At 41.8% G+C, this 21,424-nt stretch overlaps 2 protein-coding genes across 2 annotated transcripts; both read right to left on the bottom strand.

Moving 5' to 3' along the window:
* Positions 1-10,719: 10,719 nt before the first annotated feature.
* Positions 10,720-11,647, bottom strand: LOC136150170 (olfactory receptor 1A1-like). Its single transcript, XM_065910924.1, is given in 2 exon segments — positions 10,720-10,945; positions 10,947-11,647. Coding segments are annotated over 2 exon segments (927 nt in total).
* A 6,912-nt stretch (positions 11,648-18,559) lies between these two features.
* On the bottom strand, positions 18,560-19,498 carry LOC136150169 (olfactory receptor 1A1-like). The gene has a single exon (XM_065910923.1). It carries the CDS (start codon positions 19,496-19,498, stop codon positions 18,560-18,562), a length of 939 nt encoding a protein of 312 aa, XP_065766995.1.
* Between the last annotated feature and the right edge of the window lie 1,926 nt (positions 19,499-21,424).

Genomic DNA, 21,424 nt, shown 5'->3' with positions numbered 1-21,424 from the left:
TCTTAACATGACCTGAAGACCCTTGACCCTGCTGGTATTTATTATAGATGTTTCCCGTTCTCATGAACCTCCCTCCTGCACTCCACACCTTGTGTACCAGTTATATTTTGAATCATTTAAAAGATTCAGATACAGTCTCACTTTGAACTTTTGCCCATCTTATTTTCTTGGACTGGAATAGTCTTCTCACTCTCATTCAGCAGACATGCCAAACTAAAGATCTTGGCTTAAATGTCAATTCTGCTAGGAAGCTATCCCCCCTTGGGTTGGTGGTTTAGTTGCTAAGTTGTGTCTGACTCTTTCGATCCCATGGACTATAGCCTGCCAGGCTCCTCTGTCCATGGAATTTTCCAGGCAAGAATACTGGAGTGGGTTGCCATTTCCTTCTCCAGGGGCTCTTCTCAACCCAGGGATCATGCTTGCATCTCCTGGCTCTTCTCAACCCAGGGATCAAGCTTGCATCTCCTGCTTTGCAGGTAGATTCTTTACCGATCGAGCCACCAGGGAATCTTCCCTCCTTGAAGTGAAGTGACGTGAAGTTGCTCAGTCGTGTCCGACTCTTTGCAACCCTATGGACTGTAGCCTACCAGGCTCCCCCGTCCATGGGGTTCTCCAGGCAAGAATACTGGAGTGGGTTGCCATTTCCTTCTCCAGGGAATCTTCCTGACCCAGGGATCAAATCTGGGTCTCCCGCATTGCAGGCAGACGCTTTAACCTCTGAGCCACCAGGGAAGCCCCTTCCCCTCACACAAAAACCTCGGGTTCACATCTCTCCCGTGTCACTCTGGATTGTGACCATCTATTTACCTCTCTCTGTCTTTCATTCTACTGTGAGCACCATTGAGAGTAGGCAGAGATGTCTATCTTGTTCCTTTTTGGACTCTAACATTAGTCCTGAGTCTAGTACAACATAGGTACTCAGTAAGTATCCATCATGTGAATAAATAAACCCCAAAGAGTAGAAAGAATGAAAAGGGAGATTGTAGAGAGGTAATATCAGTCATAGGGAACAGTCTGAACCTTTCTGTTACTGGTTTCATCCTTAACTTTGACTAAATAAAGTCCTGGCCATAGGAATATGTAGGAAACATTATGGTTACAGAGACATAAAGATGTCAAACAAAGCAAAGGCACTCTTGGTGAATTTAACTTGAGTGCCTTCTGGACTCAGCTTCAAGTTTGAGAATGAAAATGAAATTTAAAGAGTCCAAGTTTCCCATTGATAAGGAAAGAAGCATCCGGGGAGGACTTCCTTGGTGGTCCAGTGGTTAGAAATCACTTGCTGGTACAGGGGACATGGGTTCCAACCTTAGTGTGGGAAGCAGCTAAGCCCACACAACACAGCTACTGAGCCCGCACACCCTGGAGCCCATACTCCCCAGCAAGAGAAGCCACTGTAATGAGAAGTCCACACACCACAACTAGAGAAAGCCCGTGTGCAGCAAAGAAGGCTCAGAGCAGTCCAAAATAAATAATAAAAAAATTTTTTAAATATATATAAAAAAAGAGAAGCATCCCAGGAGGAATGGAGTAAAAGCTATAAGGTTAAAAACTGGGAGAATTGGGTGGTGGTGGGGGACTGGAGTGATTAGGACACACCTCAAACTCATTCTCATTGTGGTTCCAAATATTTTCATCCCACTTCTAGAAATAATATGTAAATAGGTAATAAATAAATAGTAGTAAATTGTTGACTAGTATGTTCATTAAAAGTCTCTAGACGAATAAACAAAACACCAGTAAGAGTAATGACTTGCTGGAGGTATGGGAATTGCATGAATAAGACCCAGGGGAGGGAGGGTTTCATGTGTATGTGTGTTAGTCACTCAGTCGTGTCTGACTCTTTGCAACCCCATGGGTTGTAGCCCTCCAGGTTCAAGGGGTTCTCCAGGCAAGAATACTGGAGTGGGTTGCCATTTCCTTCTCCAGGGATCTTCCTGACTCAGGGATTGAACCTGGATCTCCTGCATTGCAGGTGGAGTCTTTACCATCTGAGCCACCAGGGAAACCCTTTCATGTGTACATTTTAGCATATTTTGAGGTTTGAACCACTCAGTGACCATACTACTTACTGAATATTTAATTACTTAATTAAAATTAATTAACTGAAAATAAATAAATTAGTAAATTTATTTCCCTTAAAGCAAACCATAAAAGTCTATAAAATAGAGACAGTGCAGTATAATGCAGCCACTCTTTGATGGAGATTCCATGAATAGCAGAGAAGCTTGTTTTACTGGAGCCATGTTCTTTTAATGCCTTAATGTGATGTGTGAGCATGAGTGTGTATGTTTGTGTGTTTGTGCATATGTGGTGTGGGTACATGTGTGTCTCCTGTAGAGTCTGGAGGTTAACAGGATCATCTTGAATTATTATTATTGTGGAGAGCAGTTGCCATTGATTCCTGTGCTTTATTCTTATAGCATGATGACTTTCGACTTGTAAGATTAAGGACCCAGGAATCTGCCCCTTTTGTCCACTAAAGGAGCACATCCTTGTTGTTTCAGGACTGTTTGTGCGAGATAGGTTCCCAAATGACCATAGGGTAGGACAGACAGAGGAGAAAGAGGGAGAAAAAAGAAGCAACATGGAGTCATGTAGCTTCCTTTTCTAATCCTTACTTGGCTGTTCTTGCCAATCACTGAGGGTATCACTGGCAGGCTTCTGTCTGCTTCACGCACATCTCTCCTACAGTGGACCATCAGAAGATGACAGAAGCTGCTTTTAAAGGCACAGAAGGAAATTTGCTTCATGCTCTGGGTGTGTTAAATAATGATTGTCGCTATTGCTTCATTTACTCAAATTTTCTCTTTGGTCTCACAGTATTAGAGAACTTTTAATTTTTGTCCATTCTGAAAATGAAAGACAGTAGCTCCAGGTTGAGGTTATAATTGTACCAGTATATGACATCCCAGAAAGCTGCATTCACAGAATACCACATAGAGCCTAACGACCACATAGCATCATAGCATCCCTTTTCTATTTATTGTAGAATTTTCTGCTCATGTTTGCCCCTTTTAGTTGTTCATAGAACCCATGAGAAATGTGTTCTTGCAATTTCATACTCCAGGGACAATGATGAAATTGCAAGAACACATTTCTTATGGTCTGTGGGCTTCCCTTGTGGCTCAGCTGGTAAAGAATCCACCTGCAATGTGAGATACCTGGGTTTGATCCCTGGGTTGGGAAGATCCCCTGGAGAAGGGAAAGGCTACCTACTCCAGTATTCTGGCCTGGAGAATTTCATGGACTGTATAGTCCATGGGGTTGCAAAGAGTCGAACATGACTGAGCAACTTTCATGTTCAATTCTTAGGTTGGATTGATTAGGTTGGATAGCTTAGGTTGGACTGAGCGACTTTCACATTCAATTCTTAGGTTGGATTGATCTCAAGATCTGTTAAACTGAAGATAATTAATTCTGTGTGGTACTGAGAAACCAAGAGAATTGAGAACCCACTGATGTGTCCCTGCTGTATACTGGTCCAAGAGAGGCTAAGGCAGGACTTCCCTGGTGGCCCAGGGTTAAGATGCCAAGCTTCTAATGCAGGGGCCATGGGTTCCATCTCATCCCTGGTTGGGGAACTGGGACCCCATGTGCTGTGTGGTACAGACAGAATAAAAAAAAGAGAGAAAGGGGGCTAAAGCATGAGGGACCTGTCTTTGATACCTCCGTGGGCCCAATAGGATCCTATCATTCCTTTCACTAGCAAAGAAACCAAGTATGTTTAGTGTTGTGATTTTTTTCTGTAACCTTTCCTGGAGGTGCCGACAGAGGCCTCTGTACCATGAAAAAGGCCAGATGAGTTGAACCACTCTTGACTCAGAGTACCTTATTGTCTGGTCTTCTAGACTCGATCATCCTAGTCCAGGTGAGGCTAAGTTGGTGTCGACCCACTTGTCCTGTTTATCCCTCCTTTGTGCTGGAGAGACCAGGGGTGAGGAGCTGCGATTCCTTATCATGGCAGGTAACCAGCAGCCTGTTCATGCAGAAGTTGCATAAACAGATCTATGGGACACGTGGAAGCTGAAATGACATCCAGCAAATGACTCTCGTCTTTCTTTCAGAAATGGTCACTTAATAGTCTTCTCCAAGTTCACCTAATTAAGGACACAGAGAAGAAAGCAACACTGAATATGGGTGACCCGGGAGTATGGGTTATTCTTGGAGTCTCTTTAGAAAGTGGAGCTTCCCTGGTGGTTCAGATGGTGAAGAATCTGCCTGCAATACAGGAGACTCGGGTTTGATCCCTGAGTTGGGAAGATCCCCTGGAGAAGGGAATGGCAGCCCACTCCCGTATTCTTGCCTGGAGAGTCTCATGGACAGAGGAGCCTAGTGGGCTACAGTCCATGGGTTGCAAAAAGTCAGACTTGAACAAGTGACTAACTTAACTGGAGTCTCTTTAGAAAAGTGGACAACAAGTTCATGTGTGTGCTAGAAGTGCTGGCATGATACACCCTTAAATCAGCAATTTAATGGTTTAAACACATTATTCCATTGTATTAAATAAAATAACCACATAATTCTGTGCTGGAAAATCTGCTTCAATTTTTTTTTTCTACCATGGGCAAAAGTTAATTAGTAAAGTGACCCTTTAAGAAGGGATGTAATATGACTTGGAACATGTGGTCTTTGGTGCTCAGACTCCATTGACCACGCAGGAATGGCAACTAGCACAGCTGAGTGGACAGAAGCTGGGAAGACAGAGGTGTAGGTGGTTCTCTGCTGGTTTCTGCTTTCTCCCCTGGTGTGGGTGCTTCGGATACAGTGATATTGAGTGGAGGGGTTGGAGCAGCACTACTGCGGTGTCTCTGCTGTCATGCATCCATCCCTGATGCATGCATGCATACATGTGCATTATTGTTATGGTGGTTTTCACCCTTACTCAAGGATTGGTCAGGACCTGGGCTGGTTCTTCTTCTTATGGATGAGCATGTGCGTGCTAACAACTGCGGTCTCCATGCTGGCTAGTGGCAGGGACTTGCTGAACCATCTCCACTTTTTCCACGGTGCAGCATGCACTGGCAATTGCAGTCTCTGTCTGGTTAGAGGCAGGGCTGGGTCCTGACCTGGCTCTGCTCCTTCCCTGGTGAATGCTCACTTGCGTGGGCAATTGTAGCCTTCTCTTTAGTGGGGAGCGGTGCTGGAGCAGGAGTCTGGTGTGGGCTGAGGGATGTGCTGGAGTCTTCCTGGCAGGTTGGCCAGAGCACCAAGAGGTTTCCTATCTGCTGCCTCCTCACTGGGATTGAGAATATCCAAATTTGTGCACAAGCTCTTTAAGAGCAGAGTCTCAGTTTCTCATGGCCCTCTGATAAGCCCCTCTTGTCTTTCAAGCCATATATGGGGGCTTGTCTTCCTGGTGTTGCATCCTAGGTCTGGGTTGCTTAATATGTGGCTTGAACCCCTCCATCCCCATGGAAGGTCACTGAGCCCGTGTCCCCCGCTTCTCTGGTTCACCTGTTATGGGTGTGAGTCCTGACTAGATTGCTTCCCTTCCGCTCCTACCAGACTCCGTGTGGTTTTCTTTACAACCTTGGTTGTAGAAGAGCCATTTTGCTAGTCTTCAGGTCATTATCAGTAAGAGTTATTCTATATGTATTTGTAGTTTTGATGTGTTTTTTGGGGGGAGGTGTGCTCAGGGTCTTCCTACTTTGCCATTTTGATTCCACCTCAGCACATAAGGATTTTAAAGCAACTATCATAACTATGTTCCATGAGGCAAAGGAAAATAGGCAACCAATAAATGCAATTATAATCTCAGCAGAAAAACTAAAACAAAAAAGAAATAGACATTCTCGAACTGCTGATGGCTGATTCACATTGTTGTATGGCAGAAACCAACACAAAATTGTAAAGCAATTTTCCTCCAATTAAAAAAAAAAAAAAGAAACTCTAGAGCTGAAAATGGCAGGTATTTGAAATAAAAACACAGATTGCTGTTTTAATTTACACAGCTGGGTGACATCCTGTATGAAAACCCCATAGCACAGCATAGGACCTAATAGACTGCAAAAAAAAAAAAAATATATATATATATATATATATACACACATATATATACATATTAGTTAAATGGAATTAATCATAAACCTGTCCTCTGGAGCTACACAGGATAAATGTAATACCTTTGATATTAGAAAGATTCTAGATGTTAAAAATCACAACCATCAGTTATTCTGTCTAAGAGGAGTATTTTATATCTCCTCTGTGGGTTAGCTGTAGAGTCTAAAGAAGAGCATTAGGCATGAGGAAACTGGAGTCAGATTCTGGAGCAACATTGTACTAATTAAAAGGTATTTAGGGCTTCCTGTGGCCCAGTGGATAAGAACTCACCTGGTAATACAGGAGACACGAGTTCCATCGCTGGTCTGGGGAGATCCCACTGGCTGCAGAGCCGCTAAGCCCATGTGCCACAACTACTGAGCCTGTGCTTTAGAGCCTGAAAACCGCAACTACTGAAGCCCGGGTGACCTAGAGCCCTTGCTCCACAACTAGAGAAGCCTCCACAATGAGAAGGCCATGCTCCACAACTAGAGAGTAGCCCCCACTGGGGGCAGCTGGAGAAAAGGCTGCACATCAACAAAGACCCAGCACAGCCAAACATAAATAAATAACAACATTTAGTAAAGAAGTCACTTCACCTTTCAGACATACGGCTTTTCTGTCTGTAAAGGGGGACTATTTCCCTCTATGTCCCAGGGCTATTTTGAAAATTAAGAGACCATACTATATGTAATGTAGTAAATACACATGACTGTATATATATGCATATTCAATATTTAATAAAATATCTACTTTCTCTAAACCTGCATGGCATGTTTTGCATTTCCTTTGTAGATCTTACCATTTTCTACCTTGTGTTGGCTATTGTTTTTTTTTTTTTAAGTCCCACAGGAACCCTTGAAAATACACCCAAAATGGAACTAATTTTTTCTTAAATTGCTCCCTTGTTAATTATTTTCATTAAAGTCATCATTTTCCTTTTAGTGGCTCAACCCCAAAGTCTTGAAGACATCTGCTTACTTACTAATTTCATAAAAATTATGCATTTTGCCTTTATTTCCACATGACCTTTATATCTAGACCCTTTATCTTTGGCTTTACTGTCTCTCCTCTAGATTACTCTGTGTGCATGCTAAGTCGCTTTAGTCGTGTCTGACTCTGTGACCCGGTGGGCTTTAGCCCACCTCAGGCGCCTCTGTCCACGAGATTCTCCAGGCAAGAATACTGGAGTGGGTTGCCATGCCCTCCTCCAGGGGATCTTTCTGACTCAGGTATTGAATCTGCATCTCCTGCGGCTCCTGCATTGCGGGCAGATTCTTTACCACTGAGCCACTGAAGAAGCCCTTAGGTTGCTCTAGGAGCTGCCTAGTTAAACTTTGGTCTCACCACTCCTCCCTGCTTTCTTACTATTATCCGTTCAATCTTAGTTAAACAAAAACATTCACCATTGCTTCATGCGGAGATTTTGTTATCCATCTATCTAGCATTGTAAATCTTCTAAGACCACCTGGCAACTGAAGAGTTTGAACTTCAGTAGTAACTTCCATCTAATGACGTGGTACTCCCAGTTGCATTCTCCTGACTCCCCCCTTTTGAATTTCCTCCCGTCTTGAATCCTATGCTCATCTTTGCCTTGCTTTTGTTTTTAATATACTTTTATTGCATATATGTCTATTCCCAGAAAGTTTATTATTTGATTTCTTTAACTGTTTATAATCTTACAGAAGGATATCGATAGTAATCTTTAGGGGATATACATTTTAAAATATTACTAAGATCCATCCAAATTGTAGCATGTCTCTGTGGGTCATCTAGAAAAGAAGAGATTTCTCTAGTGGCTGGAGTGACTAATCCAATTACCAAGGACATTGTGTTGCTGCTACAATTTGTCTAGAATTCTGTCTGGAATGCCTTTTGTATTTACATACTCAGTAGCAGAGACTACTAGCAGCTGTGTCAACCAAAAAAGCAAAGAGCAGTTCTGTTGAGGACTCAGACCCCTTAGGAGCCAAAGTTCCGGTCACCTCATCAGGTGAGGACCAAGTGGCAGCTGTCAGTACCTCCACCAGATATCCGAGCATCAGATACGTGGTCATTCCATCCTGTGTGCTCCTAGGTTCTGATAGCATTACCTTCCCCTTCTGTTCCCCTAGCCATATGAGAGTTAACTTCCTGAGTTAATAATTTCTGGCTTACCTTGGCATCCATCATTTTTCTCCTTTAGTCTCTTTCAAGATATACCTGTGTATTTAATGCCTTGTTTTAAATCTTCTTGGTTCAAAATTATCTAATGTGACTTTTGTTTTCTGAATGGACCCTAATTTTCCTGAATTGCCATATCTACTATGCAGTCTCTTCCAGACAATCTCAAGACATTGGAACTTGAAGTAATTTAAATTGCAATGTTAACATTACCCCAGGAAAGCATGTTTGACAGAATCAAAGGGAGATGGGTAGGACAGTGACTAGACATGTCGATGCAATGATTTTTATTTGCATTTAAAGTTACAAACATACATATAGATTCTTATGATTGTTGTAGGGAATTTTGGAGAGGAGATCAACTTGCCTTATCTAAATTCAAACAGAAGAATAACATGGGAAAGATGGGGCAATTAAGTGGTATGGGATTCTCCTAAGAGTCTACATCCATTTACCTGTAACAGCAAAATTATGCAGTCATCAAAATTGTTGCATTCTTTATTTAAACATAATATTACAGTAATTATTTATTTAATATAAATTTATTAAGTAGTTACTATATGTCTGCCCTAAGTGTTGAAGTTACAAATCTTCACATTAGTGTGGGAATAACAGGTAAAAAGATTATGTAATATTTTTACTGACCAATCTTGAAAATTCTCTACGTTAAATACCTTCATTCCCTCCATGATTTGGTCATTCATTCACACAGATTCATATGCATTTGTAATCAAATCTTTTTTGATTAAAAAGAAGATAATTGGGGTAAATCTCATCCTTGGTGTTTTAGGGACCCAGAAAGCATTGAAAAGTGAATAACGTCATTACCCAATGCCCATGGTCAAATTCTTGGCGATCTGAATGATCTACAGAAGATAATAATTTTTTATTTTTATTGCCAGTTAATATAGTAGATACAAAACAACTTGCACATTGTTCCAAGATACACTCAATCTAACTATTCAAAACATTATTCTGTGTGGACATGCTATATTTGAGGACAATCATTTGTATGTTATTAATATTTTTAATAAGTTTTATAATTATATCATGAACAGAATCAAATCATAGAGAGTAGAGTCCCTTAGTGGTACTTAATTACCTTCTGGGTTAACTATCTTTTTTTGAGGAATATTACTTACATGATGAGAGCTGGTCATCCAGAATGAAAGCCTCATCATTCCCAAGCCATGGAAAAACATGGTTGCATCATTTTCAATACTGCTGTCTTTTTTTTTTTCATTTATTATTTGGCACTCAATTTTCTTGCCACTGTAACTTTGTTTCATGCTATAATTAAATCAGCATTTTATTATATTAATTAAACCAGAATATTTATTACTTTTAGATGCAATGACTCTATTGATGAGTGTCATTTTAGTAAGATTTTAGAGAGAATCTTATACTCTTTTGAAACAGTCTAGTTTAATTAACAATACAGAAAGAACGAAGTATCCACTCAAGTAATTTCCTTTAAAGATTTCAAGGGTTGGGTAAATAGTGTCTCTGGTGGCTCAGTGGTAAAGAATTTGCCTGCTAGTGCAGGAGATGTGGGTTCATTCCCTAGGTTGGGAAGATCCTCTGGAGAGGGAAATGGCAACCCTCTCCAGTATTCTTGCCTGGAAAATCCCATGGACAGAGGAGTCTGGCGGGCTACAGTCCCTGGGCCGCAAAAGGTTCAGACATGACTGAGCAACTAAACAACAGCAACAGATAGTATCTAGTCTGATTATGTCTATCATTGCGTGCATATGTGCTAAGGCTCTTCAGTCACGTCTGACTCCTTGTGACCCTTCCCTATAGACTGTAGTCCACCCGACTTCCCTGTCCGTGGGATCCCCCAGGCAAGAATACTGGAGTGTATTGCCATTCCCTCCTCCAGGGGGTCTTCCCGACCCAAGGATTGAACTGGCATCTCTTATGTCTCCTGCATTGGCAGGCAGGTTCTTTACCACAAGTGCCATCTGGGAAGTCTCATGTCTATCATTATTAGATTACAGTTCTGAGACTGATATTTTCATTTGTTCATCCTACTTTTTACCAAGAATTATTGGATACACTTTATATAACTGAGGTTGTAAAAGGTACAGTGATAGAGCAGCTCCTGTCTCAGAGATTTGCAAGCATAGTAGGGCTGATTAACATCATAGTCCAATTAAAATTGACATTCAAATAGTGATTTATATCCTTCAAACCATGGACTTCTGTGATCCTCACACCTGTGACAGTGGTGGGGCAGATATTATTATTCCTAATATGTGGATGTAGAAGCTGAGCTTCAAACGTTCTCAAATTTACTGTGATAATCAGTATCTTTGCTGGGATAAGAACCTAATATTCCCGGGCTTCCACTCTGCTAAATGGACAATGATGAGTACAGAATGATCTATCATAAATTAATTTCTGAGAAGAGGACTTTCTAGCTGGAAAGAGCAAAGACAGCTTCTTCGAGAGGAATGATGGATTTCCAAGTGCACCCTAAATTCTAAGGGCAGTCTCGAATGTAGGATGACCTCACATTGATTGTGAGAAGATTCTCCTGCTGAAGAGCCTCCCCAGGGCAGCCTTCATGTCCCAATTCCTCAGACTGTAGATGAAAGGATTTAACATTGGGGTCACCGCCATGTACATCACAGTTATCACAGCGTCCTTTAGGCTGTAATTAGTCAGAGGGCGAAAATACATGCCCATGACTGTCCCATAATACAAAGAAACAACTGTGAGGTGGGAACCACAGGTGGAGCACACCTTTAGTAGAGGGAACCCGTAAGACTGTGGAAAAGACCCGAATATAGGAGATGATGATACATAGTAATGGCACAGAGAAAATACCAACTCCCAGGTACATCATCTTCACGTTAAAGTGGATGTCAGAACAGGACAGCTTGAGCAAAGGAGTAATGTCACAGTAGAAGTTGGCCACTTCCTGGTTTCCACAGAAGGACAGGCTAGCTGTGAGCAGAGTGTGGGGGAGGGCATTGCCATTTCCAACCACCCAAGACCCAATGACTAGCAGGACACAAGTCCGTGGGCTCATAATTGTTGTGTAATGAAGTGGGCGGGTGATGGCCACAGCTCGATCATAGGCCATAGCAGCCAGGATGTAACTATCTGTGTTACCCAAGGCAATCATGAAATACATCTGTGTTAGGCATCCTCCAAAGGAGATGGCTTTGGTGCCCAGGAGGTGGTTGGCCAGCATCTTAGGGATGTTTACAGAGGAGAAGAAGATGTCAACAAAGGAGAGGCTGGCAAGGAGAAAATACATGGGGTTGTGAAGGCGAATGTCAGAGCGAATGGCCAAGATGATGAGCACGTTTCCAATCAATGTGATGGGGTAAATGAACAGAAAAAGTAAGAAGAAGAAGTCTTCCTGTTTTTGCTGGCCAGTAACTCCCAGGAGGATGAAATTGAAGGTAGAGGACTGGTTGTCTTCTCTCATGGATCCTTCGGCAGGAAAGGGGAGAGGAATCCAGAATTATTAGTGTGGTGACTGTGTGTAATGATCTTTCTTATCCACCATTTTTGACTCACATGACCAACCATCTCTACAACTTAGTTAACTAAATCTGGAGATAACCAATATTTTGGGGGAAATATCTTTATTGATTAGTAGAACTAATCAAGAATTACCCCTGAAAAGTCATGAATAAAAACTGAACAGTCTGTGAATCAGAGGTGCCCATCCTCCTCCACCCCAGAACTGTCGTCACCCAACATCTAGGATTTAATCAGTTAATAAATACTAATTTTTACATTGCATGTGCTACTTTGTTAGACATGTGGAAAAATTGCAAAATGTATAAGAATTTCATCCATGTATTCAATATAGAAGACTGACTTAGATGCTAAGGTGCCATTGCAGATCACAGAGAGAGATGATTTCTGCTGAAATCTTGACGGGAGAAGTAAAAGAACCATATGTCCCCAGGAGAGGAGCCAGGAGGTGCATTAGCATGAATGCTATAAACAGAGACCCTGAGTCAGAGTTCCAGGAAATGCTGGGCTGCTGAAATCCTTTTTCCTGGGAAGTGTTTATGTTCTAAGATACTTGTCTCATGAGTGTGAAGCTGCTGAAGGCAGTTTTTCAGAAGAAGCCAAATTCTTCCCTGTGGCATCAGGGGTAGTAGTTCAGGTGAAAGAAATGCCCTCTTAAGTGCTTTGACCTATTGTTGCTTTGTCAGAGAAATAACTTATTTTTCTTAAGGGGTCTGTTAACATGCACTGTTGAATATGGGAGTGCAAGGCTTGTAGCTTCTCTCTGAGGCAACAGGTTTTTGTGAGTTCATCTGCATGCATGCATATGTACACACACAGAGTATTATTTCAGGAAGTATCTGAGGAATGGCATAACTAATTCAAAACTACCCTTTCCTCACCCGGTTTTCATGGATAAGGGCCCAAGCATAACCGTTGTCAGAAGGGGAGTGTCTCTCTCCCTCTCTCCTCTCTGTCCCCCCTCTTTCCTCTCTCCTCCCTTCTCTTTTTCTGTTTATTCAATCAGGAGACCTTGGGTTCTGAATTCAGGCCAAGGTTTGGGTCCTTGTTTTGTCTCTACATCTGTGAAGACAATTCAATTCACCCATCTTTTTCATCTAGTAAAATGGCCATAATTCTGCTTACCTCTCCTGGTGTTGTGAGGGTCAAAGCAGATTATGCATGTTAGTGCAGTTACTGGCTATTTAGTCCCCTGGTATCCCAGGGACGGCGGAGCCTGGTGGGCTGCCATCTATGGGGTCGCACAGAGTCAGACACGACTGAAGCAACTTAGCAGCAGCAGCAGCATTCCTGTTGTAAAAAGTTTCTTCTCCAACATCCACAGCTTCTACCTGGGGAGTCAGCTCAGATGCTTCCAAAAGGGACTTAGTCCTGTGGCCTTCACTCCTCTTCCATGAATGGAGAGTTTACAGGCAGCTGGTCCAGTCAGTACCTGTTAGCTTTCCTTTCTGGAGGCAGGCATGCTGGAGAATGTGTTAGTAGTAGTCCTAGAGGATGGTCTCTGGTCCTGTGTTTTGAGGCAGAAGACACAGGACTGGAATGATTTGGAAAGAGGAACCCTGAGTTTTCCCACTGTGGAGCAGAGGAGCCAGAAGGAGTTGGCCTGGATGAGGGCTAAAGATGAGGACTAGAGGCTAAAGATGAGGATCCTCCTCAAGGAAGCAGGATGGGTCATATGATAGAGAAAACTGTGAGTGGTTCACTAGGTTATAAAGTCTCTTGAAACATGACTCTCCTATGTCTTAATTCGGGCCAAAGTCAGAGTAATTGTTGAGGCTCATTACATGCTGTGCCTTGAGGGGATACAGTCATTCTCATGAGTAATTTTGTCAGGGTTCTTTTCTAGAAGGAATGATGGGCAACAGTTTCCCAGAGAGTGTGTCTCCAGGGTCCAGGCTTTGGGCTCACCTATTCTGACCTCTGTTGAAATATGGACCCTTGTCCTCTGCTTTAGCACAAATTGGAACCATCCCTTGGGATACAAGAAGTATGGTAAAATTGAACTCCCGGGCTTTATCCTAGGCTATACTGAAGCCTTTCTGGTGTTAAATGTGCAAAGAAGAGTAATTATATTTCACCTTTTATCTGTGATTTGTCTTAGGGGAGGCTATGAGGGAGATTAAACTTTCTTTTTTCTTTTTTTTTTGGGTATACAAAATTTTATTTTATTTTAATTTTATTTTATTAGTTGGAGGCTAATTACTTCACAACATTTCAGTGGGTTTTGTCATACATTAACACGAATCAGCCATAGAGTTACACGTATTTCCCATCCCGATCCCCCCTCCCACCTCCCTCTCCACCCGACTCCTCTGGAAGCTGTGGTACATATACACCATGGAATATTACTCAGCTGTTAAAAAGAATGCATTTGAATCAGTTCTAATGAGATGGACGAAACTGGAGCCCATTATACAGAGTGAAGTAAGCCAGAAAGATAAAGAACATTACAGCATACTAACACATATATATGGAATTTAGAAAGATGGTAATGATAATCCTATATGCAAAACAGAAAAAGAGACACAGAAGTACAGAACAGACTTTTGAACTCTGTGGGAGAAGGTGAGGGTGGGATGTTTCAAAAGAACAGCATGTATATTATCTATGGTGAAACAGATCACTAGCCCAGGTGAGATAAACTTTCTTTTTTCTTGTGCTTTGATAGTAAGTCTCTGAATGTTTTAGATTCTTAGAGAAGAAAAGGTTCCAGATGTTATCTAGTCCACCTCATGTATGTCTCACCTTTTTAACAGCCCTGATTAGTGGTCATTATGCTATGATTTAGCCCCTTCTGTAGTAGTGAGTGGTCTATAGAGGACCATGGTGAAGGCTGTGAGCTCTGACTGGGTTTCAGTCCAGGCTCTGCCTCTTTCAGGCTATAAGGAACTTTGCATAGTTATTAAATGTACTTACTCATTTCTGTGGGGCTTCCCAAGTGGCAGTGTGGTAAAGAATCTGCCTGACAATACAGGAGATATAAGAGACATGGGTTCGACCCCTGGGTTGGGAAGATCTAGAGAAGGGCATGGCAACCCACTCCAGTATTCTTGCCTAAAGAATCCCATCAACAGAGGAACCTGGAGGGCTACAGTCCATGGGGTTGCAAAGAGTCGGACGCAACTGAAACGACTTAGCATTCATGTGCTCATCTGTATAACTGGAATAACAAAGCAGCAGCAGCAACATTCTCAGAAATTTGTTATGAGGATCACATGAACTGATATCTTAAAAGTCCTTAAACCAGAGCCTGGTATATAGTTAGCACTTAGCAAATTTTAGCTGTTATTTTATTATCTCTGTGCTACTTTTTTCCCCCTGTAATACTACCTATCAACTACCTCTTTTACTACTAGCCATGTAACTGTTGGATGACTCTCCAAAATCTTCAGATTCTACCGATCTTGAAACATTTGCTGAATTACATTTTCCCTTGGAGTTGTTTCAGGTTACACCATTGTATTTGCTGTGTTATTACTGTTACTCAGATCACAGTCCACTGTCTAGGACTTGGGCTTCACAGACGTGGATAATATAACATCTCAGGATAAATATTTTCATCCTAGTAATCACACTTTTTCTTTTTATGTCCTTTTCAAAATATCTTACTAATTCCACTTTTTATTTTCTGAGGGCTCACTATGGTCAAGGAATTGTGTAATGGCATCAGAGAGAACTATGAAGAAAACCATGCTTTAACCTCAAACATTCAACTGTTTCTATGTAAAGTGGCTGCAACTTTCCTTAACTTACAAAAGGAAACTCTTACCTCCCATGTGCTAAAGAGAAAATCCTGTGGATTGTCACAGAGGCTAAAATGTACTGTCTGTTATAAAATCCCAAGCTTTGTTAAATCTCTTCTAAAGATACTAAAGAATGATCTATGCAATATATTTGCAGAATAACAGAAGAGGAAAAACACCTTAAGTACTTGGATGAAAAATTGTATTAGAAAGTTCTTTAAAGAAGGGAACAAAAAAAAAGATTTTTTAAATTTTAAAATATTTTTAAGACCTTTAAAATAAGAGAGTATGAGACAAATAAATTTAGATGAAAATGAAATTGACATAGAAACAGCAAACAGAAGTGAATAAGGAACACTACATGATTGTACTTGGCATTTTAGGCAGAATTGACAACAGAATTGACAACGACAACAATGAGCAGTATTCGGGACAATCCAGAAATTGTCTTAATCTCTCCAGATGGATTATTTGACAGCTCTCCTTGGAGATATGAACATTAGATGTGTGGTCTTCCTTCTTCTGAGCTCCAATGTTCTGGTTACACCACCTTTTGCCTTTTGCTCCCTTGAGATATTGTAACTTCTTGCAGTTTTTACTCTGGGTTAGCTCAGCATTTACTTTTTTCATCTTTAGTCTCTTTTAGGATATACTAATATATTAATACTATATATCTAATTGCAGTAGTCATGTATGGATGTGATAGTTGGACCATAAAGAAGGCTGAGTGCCAAAGAATTGATGCTTTCGGACTGTGGCATTGGAGAAGACTCTTGAGAGTCCCTTGTACTGCAAAGAGATCAAACCAGTCAATCCTAAAGGAAATCAACCCTGAATACTCATTGGAAGGACTAATGCTGAAGCAGAAGCTCCAATATCTTGGTCACCTAATGCAAATAGCCGACTCATGAGGAAAGACTTTAATGCTGGGATAGATTGAGGGCAAAAGGAGAAGAGGGCAGCAGAAGATGAGATGGTTGGATAGGATCACTGACTAAATGGAAATGCTGCTGCTGCTGCTGCTAAGTCACTTCAGTCGTGTCCAGCTCTGTGTGATCCCATAGACGGCAATCCACCAGGCTCCCCAGTCCCTGGGATTCTCCAGGCAAGAATACTGAAGTGGGTTGCCATTTCCTTCTCCAATGCATGAAAGTGAAAAGTAAGTGAAAATGAACTTGGGCAAACTCCAGGAGATAATGAGGGACAGGGAGGACTGATGTGCTGCAGTTTATGGGGTTGCAAAGAGTCAGACACGACTTAGCAACTGAACAACAACAATCTAATTCCCTGTATTAAATCTTCTTTTTTATTTTTTTTTTATGAAACATGTTAATTTCCAAACCACTTTTTAAAAATTTTTATTAGTTGAAAGCTAATTACTTTATAATATTGTAGTGGTTTTTGCCATACATTGACATGAATCAGCCATGGATTTACATGTGTTCCCCATCCTGAACCCCCCTCCCACCTCCCTCCCCATCCCATCCCCTGGGTCATCCCAGTACACCAGCCCTGAGTACTTGTCTCATGCTTGCAACCTGGACTGGCGATATGTTTCACACTTGATAATATACATGTTTCAATGCTGTTCTCTCAGATCATCCCACCCTTGCTTTCTCCCATAGAGTCCAAAAGTCTGTTCTATATATCTGTGTCTCTTTTTCTCTCTTTCATATAGGGTTATCATTACCATCTTTCTAAATTCCATATATATGCGTTAGTATACTGTATTGTTAAACTTGCTATTCATTTTTAATTTAACTTTTTATTGGAGTATAGTTGATTTGCAATGTTGTGTTAGTTTCAGCAAAATATATACTCTTTTTTTTTTTAAGATTCTTTTTCCATATAGGCCATTATAGAGTACTGACTAGAGTTCACTGTGCTATACGATAGGTTCTTCATAGGTAGCTGTTTTTTAAAAAAATTATTTCCTTGATTGTGCTAGGTCTTTTGTTTCTGTGAGGGATTTGTTCTGGTTGCAGCGCATGTAATGCTCCAGTTTCAGTGTGTGGGCTTCTCATTGCAGTGGCTTCTCTTGTTGCAGAGCTCTAGAGCACTCAGCCTTCAGTCATTGTTGTGTGTGGGCTCAATAGTGGTGGCTTCCGGGCCCTAGAGCACAGGTTCAATAGTTATGGCATACTGGTTTAGTTGTTCCGCAGCATGTGAGATCTTCCTGGGTCAGGGATTAAATCCATATCTCCTGCATTGGCAAGTGAATTCTTTACCACTGAACCACAGGGGAGCCCCTGGTTATCTATTGTATATGTAGTAGTATGTATATGCCAGTCCCAATCTCCCAGTTTATCCCTCCTTCCTTATCCTCTGTTAACCATGTTTGTTTTCTACATCCGTGACTCTAGTTCTGTTTTGTAAATAAGTTCATTTGTACGATTTTTTGAGATTCCACATCAAAATGATATCAACCATTTTGTGGCAGGTAAATCTTCTTATTTAAACATACATGTTATAATTTCTGTCCCCAGAGTGAGTCCTTTTTGACACTGGAGGTACATAATGGATGCAATATCCACTATGATTACATATAATCATGATTATATTACAGTTTAGAGACTAATAGCTTCATATATTTTGCCTTCCACCAGTATTCATTGGATGCACTTTATATGACCAAGACTGTGAAAGTTATGGTGATACGTTAAGACAGCTCCTGCCTTAAGAAGCTTGCAAACAGTAGAGGTGATTAAATGTAGTAATCTAATAATTAGCATAATTATTTAAAAAGTCTAATGACATTTGAATAGTGATTTATAGCCTTCATAGTCTGAACCATAGTGATCCTTGCAGCTTATGACAGTGACTGGGCAGGTATTATTATTCTTTACATGTGATGTAGAGGCTGGACCTCAGTCTTTCTCACTTTTCCTCTCACGGTCAATTGTTTAATTGGGACATGAGCCCAATATTCCTGCCAAAGCAAAATGAAATGTACAAAGTGGTGATTTGAGTAACGTGGTTCATAACTGTTACAAGATTTCTGAGAGGAGGAATTTCCAGAAGGAAAGATCTAGGTAGCTTTTTGGAGGGGATGATGTTGGGGATGGGTCTCCAGGTATACCCTAACTGGTGACTGCTGTCTTCAGTGTATGAGCTCATGTTGGATGTGAGGGCATTCTCTTGCTGAAGAGTTTCCCCAGGGCAGCTTTCATGACCCTATTTCTCAGAGTATAGATGAAAGGATTTAACATTGGGGTCACTGCGATATACATCACGGTTATCACAGCATCCTTTAGGCTGTAACTTGTCAGAGGGCGGAAATACATGCCCATGACTGTCCCATAATACAGAGAAACAACTGTGAGGTGGGAACCACAGGTGGAGAAGGCTTTGAGCACACCTTTGGTGGATGGAACCCGTAAAACTGTGGAAAAGACCTGAACATAGGAGATGACGATACATAGTAATGGCACAGAGAAGACACCAACTCCTAGGTACATCATCTTCACGTTAAAGTGGATGTCAGAACAGGACAGCTTGAGCAAAGAGGTAATGTCACAGTAGAAATTGGCCACTTCCTGTTTTCCACAGAAGGACAGACTAGCTGTGAGCAGAGTGTGGGGGAGGGCATTGCCGTTTCCAACCACCCAAGACCCAATGACTAGCAGGACACAAGTCCGTGGACTCATAATTGTTGTGTAATGAAGTGGGCGGGTGATGGCCACAGTGCGATCATAGGCCATAGCAGCCAGGATATAACTATCTGTGTTAGCCAAGGCAATCATGAAATACATCTGTGTTAGGCATCCTCCAAAGGAGATGGCTTTGGTGCCCAGAAGGTGGTTGGCCAGCGCCTTAGGGATGGTTACAGAGGAGAAGAAGATGTCAACGAAGGAGAGGCTGGCAAGGAGAAAATACATGGGGTTGTGAAGGCGAATGTCAGAGCGAATGGCCAAGATGATGAGCAGGTTTCCAATCAATGTGATGGGGTAAATGAACAAGAAAAGGACGAAGAAGAAGTCTTCTTGTTCTTGATGACTACAAACTCCTAGGAGGAAGAAATCCAGGGCAGAGGATTGATTTTCTTCTCTCATAGCTCCTTTGTTAGCAAGGGAAAAAAAGAAACCAGAATTTTTAGTGAAGTAATGTGTCTAATATATTCTTTATTCACCACATTGGATTGCCTGTTTTTATACTTGGGTATGCTAAATTCAGAGATAATTAATATTTGGGGAAAATGATCCCTTTTCATCTATCTAATTGTCAGAGAACCTTTGACACATGCTAAGAAGATCAGTGATGCCCATCTACCTAATTAAAAACCTTTGATTTAATCATTTAACAGTTAAATTTCAACTTGTGTGTGCTAGATGCTTTGTAAGTCCTTGTGGAAAAACCATGAGCATGTCGACAATATGGTTGTTTATTTATTTGACATATATGACATAGTCTCTGCTCTTAGGGACCTTATAACTTCATGGAGAATCCTAAATGTCACAGGATTATTGGACATGAGAGGAAAAGGACAGCGTTTTAGAGTATTTGAAGAAAGAACTTCAGTACAAAGAATGTGCTGTACATGGAGCATCCTGGATAATTAGAAACTGTTCTGCTGACTGATCCCAGAGCCCAGGTGGTATCAGGTGTCTGCACTGGTGTCAGAAGATTGCAAATCAAAAGACGGGCTTCCCAGGTGACTCAGTGGTAAAGAATTCACCTGCCGATGCAGGAGATGCAGGAGACACAGTTTCAATCCCTGGGTGGAGAAGATCCCCTGGAGTAGGAAATGGTAACCCACTCAATATTCTTGCCTGGAGAATTCCATGGACAGAGGCTCCTGGTGGGCTGCAGTTCATGGGGTTGCAGACAGTCAGACGCGACTGAACGACTGAGCACACATATGCAGATCAGAAAGACAACTAGGCTAGCAAAGCAAGTCTAGTAAAATCCCTCCCCGGGTGTTCCATTTTTGAAGTGTATGTTTTCTACTGCCTCTTGGTACGTTTTAGCTCTTTTCCAAATCTTTAATTATATATGTTATGCCCGATGTCCGAATCCCCGAGCGGGAAGAGAGAAGGCTTCCAAGACAATGCAACTCGCAGGAAGGGAAGTTTATTACTGACTCGAGTCAGGACTCCCTGCCGCAACCAACGCAGTGGTGCGGGTCAGAGAGCCCCGAGCCCAACCTGTTACACAAATTTATAGAGTGAGAAGCGGCTTGTTTACACGTTTGCAAAACAATTTCATTGGTGAATACTTTCGCGTGGGCGGGACTTTCCTGGGGGTTTCCACCCCGTTCCTAATTTCCTAATTGGCAAACATGGGTGAAAGCTAATTGGTCCTAATTGGCAAACAGTGGTCATTGTTAAGCGAAAGCTACCTGATAGTGATTGGGAGCAGGCCTTCCTACTATCAGGTAGCTTTCGCTTAACAATGACCAGCGAGCGGAAGGTAGGGAGCGTCTCCGAGTGTACCGCCAGACTCTAATGGCTGGCCTGCGGGCTGCAGCTAGAAAGCCGACAAATTTGGCGAAGGTAAATTTAGTAAGGCAAGAGCCCACTGAGAGCCCGGCAGCCTTCCTAGAGAGGCTGATGGAAGCTTTCAGGCAATATACACCTATGGACCCCCAGGCTGAGGAGTCACGCGCTGCAGTCCTGTTAGCGTTTGTAAATCAGGCAGCCCCAGATATCAGGAGGAAATTACAAAAGATAGAGGGATTGGGAGAACAGACGATACAGAATTTATTGAAAGCAGCTTAAAAGGTATTTAATAATAGGGAGACCCCAGAAGAAAGGGAAGAACGAATTCGACGGGAGGAAAGGGAATTAGCTGAGAAGATCAGGAAGGAAGATAGAGAATATAGAACGAGGGAAAAGCGGAAGAACCAGAGGGAGCTAGCCCAGACAGAATTGAGGGAACCTCGAGACCCCTGGACGAGAGAAAAGGAGAAACCAAAAAAAGCAGGCCCTAAAGAAAGATCAGTGCGCGTACTGCAGAGAACAGGGGCACTGTAAAAACGA

Source organism: Muntiacus reevesi, chromosome 18 (assembly GCF_963930625.1).
Source record: "Muntiacus reevesi chromosome 18, mMunRee1.1, whole genome shotgun sequence".
NCBI classification, from domain to species: domain Eukaryota; kingdom Metazoa; phylum Chordata; class Mammalia; order Artiodactyla; family Cervidae; genus Muntiacus; species Muntiacus reevesi.
This window is presented reverse-complemented; position numbering and strand designations above follow the sequence as displayed.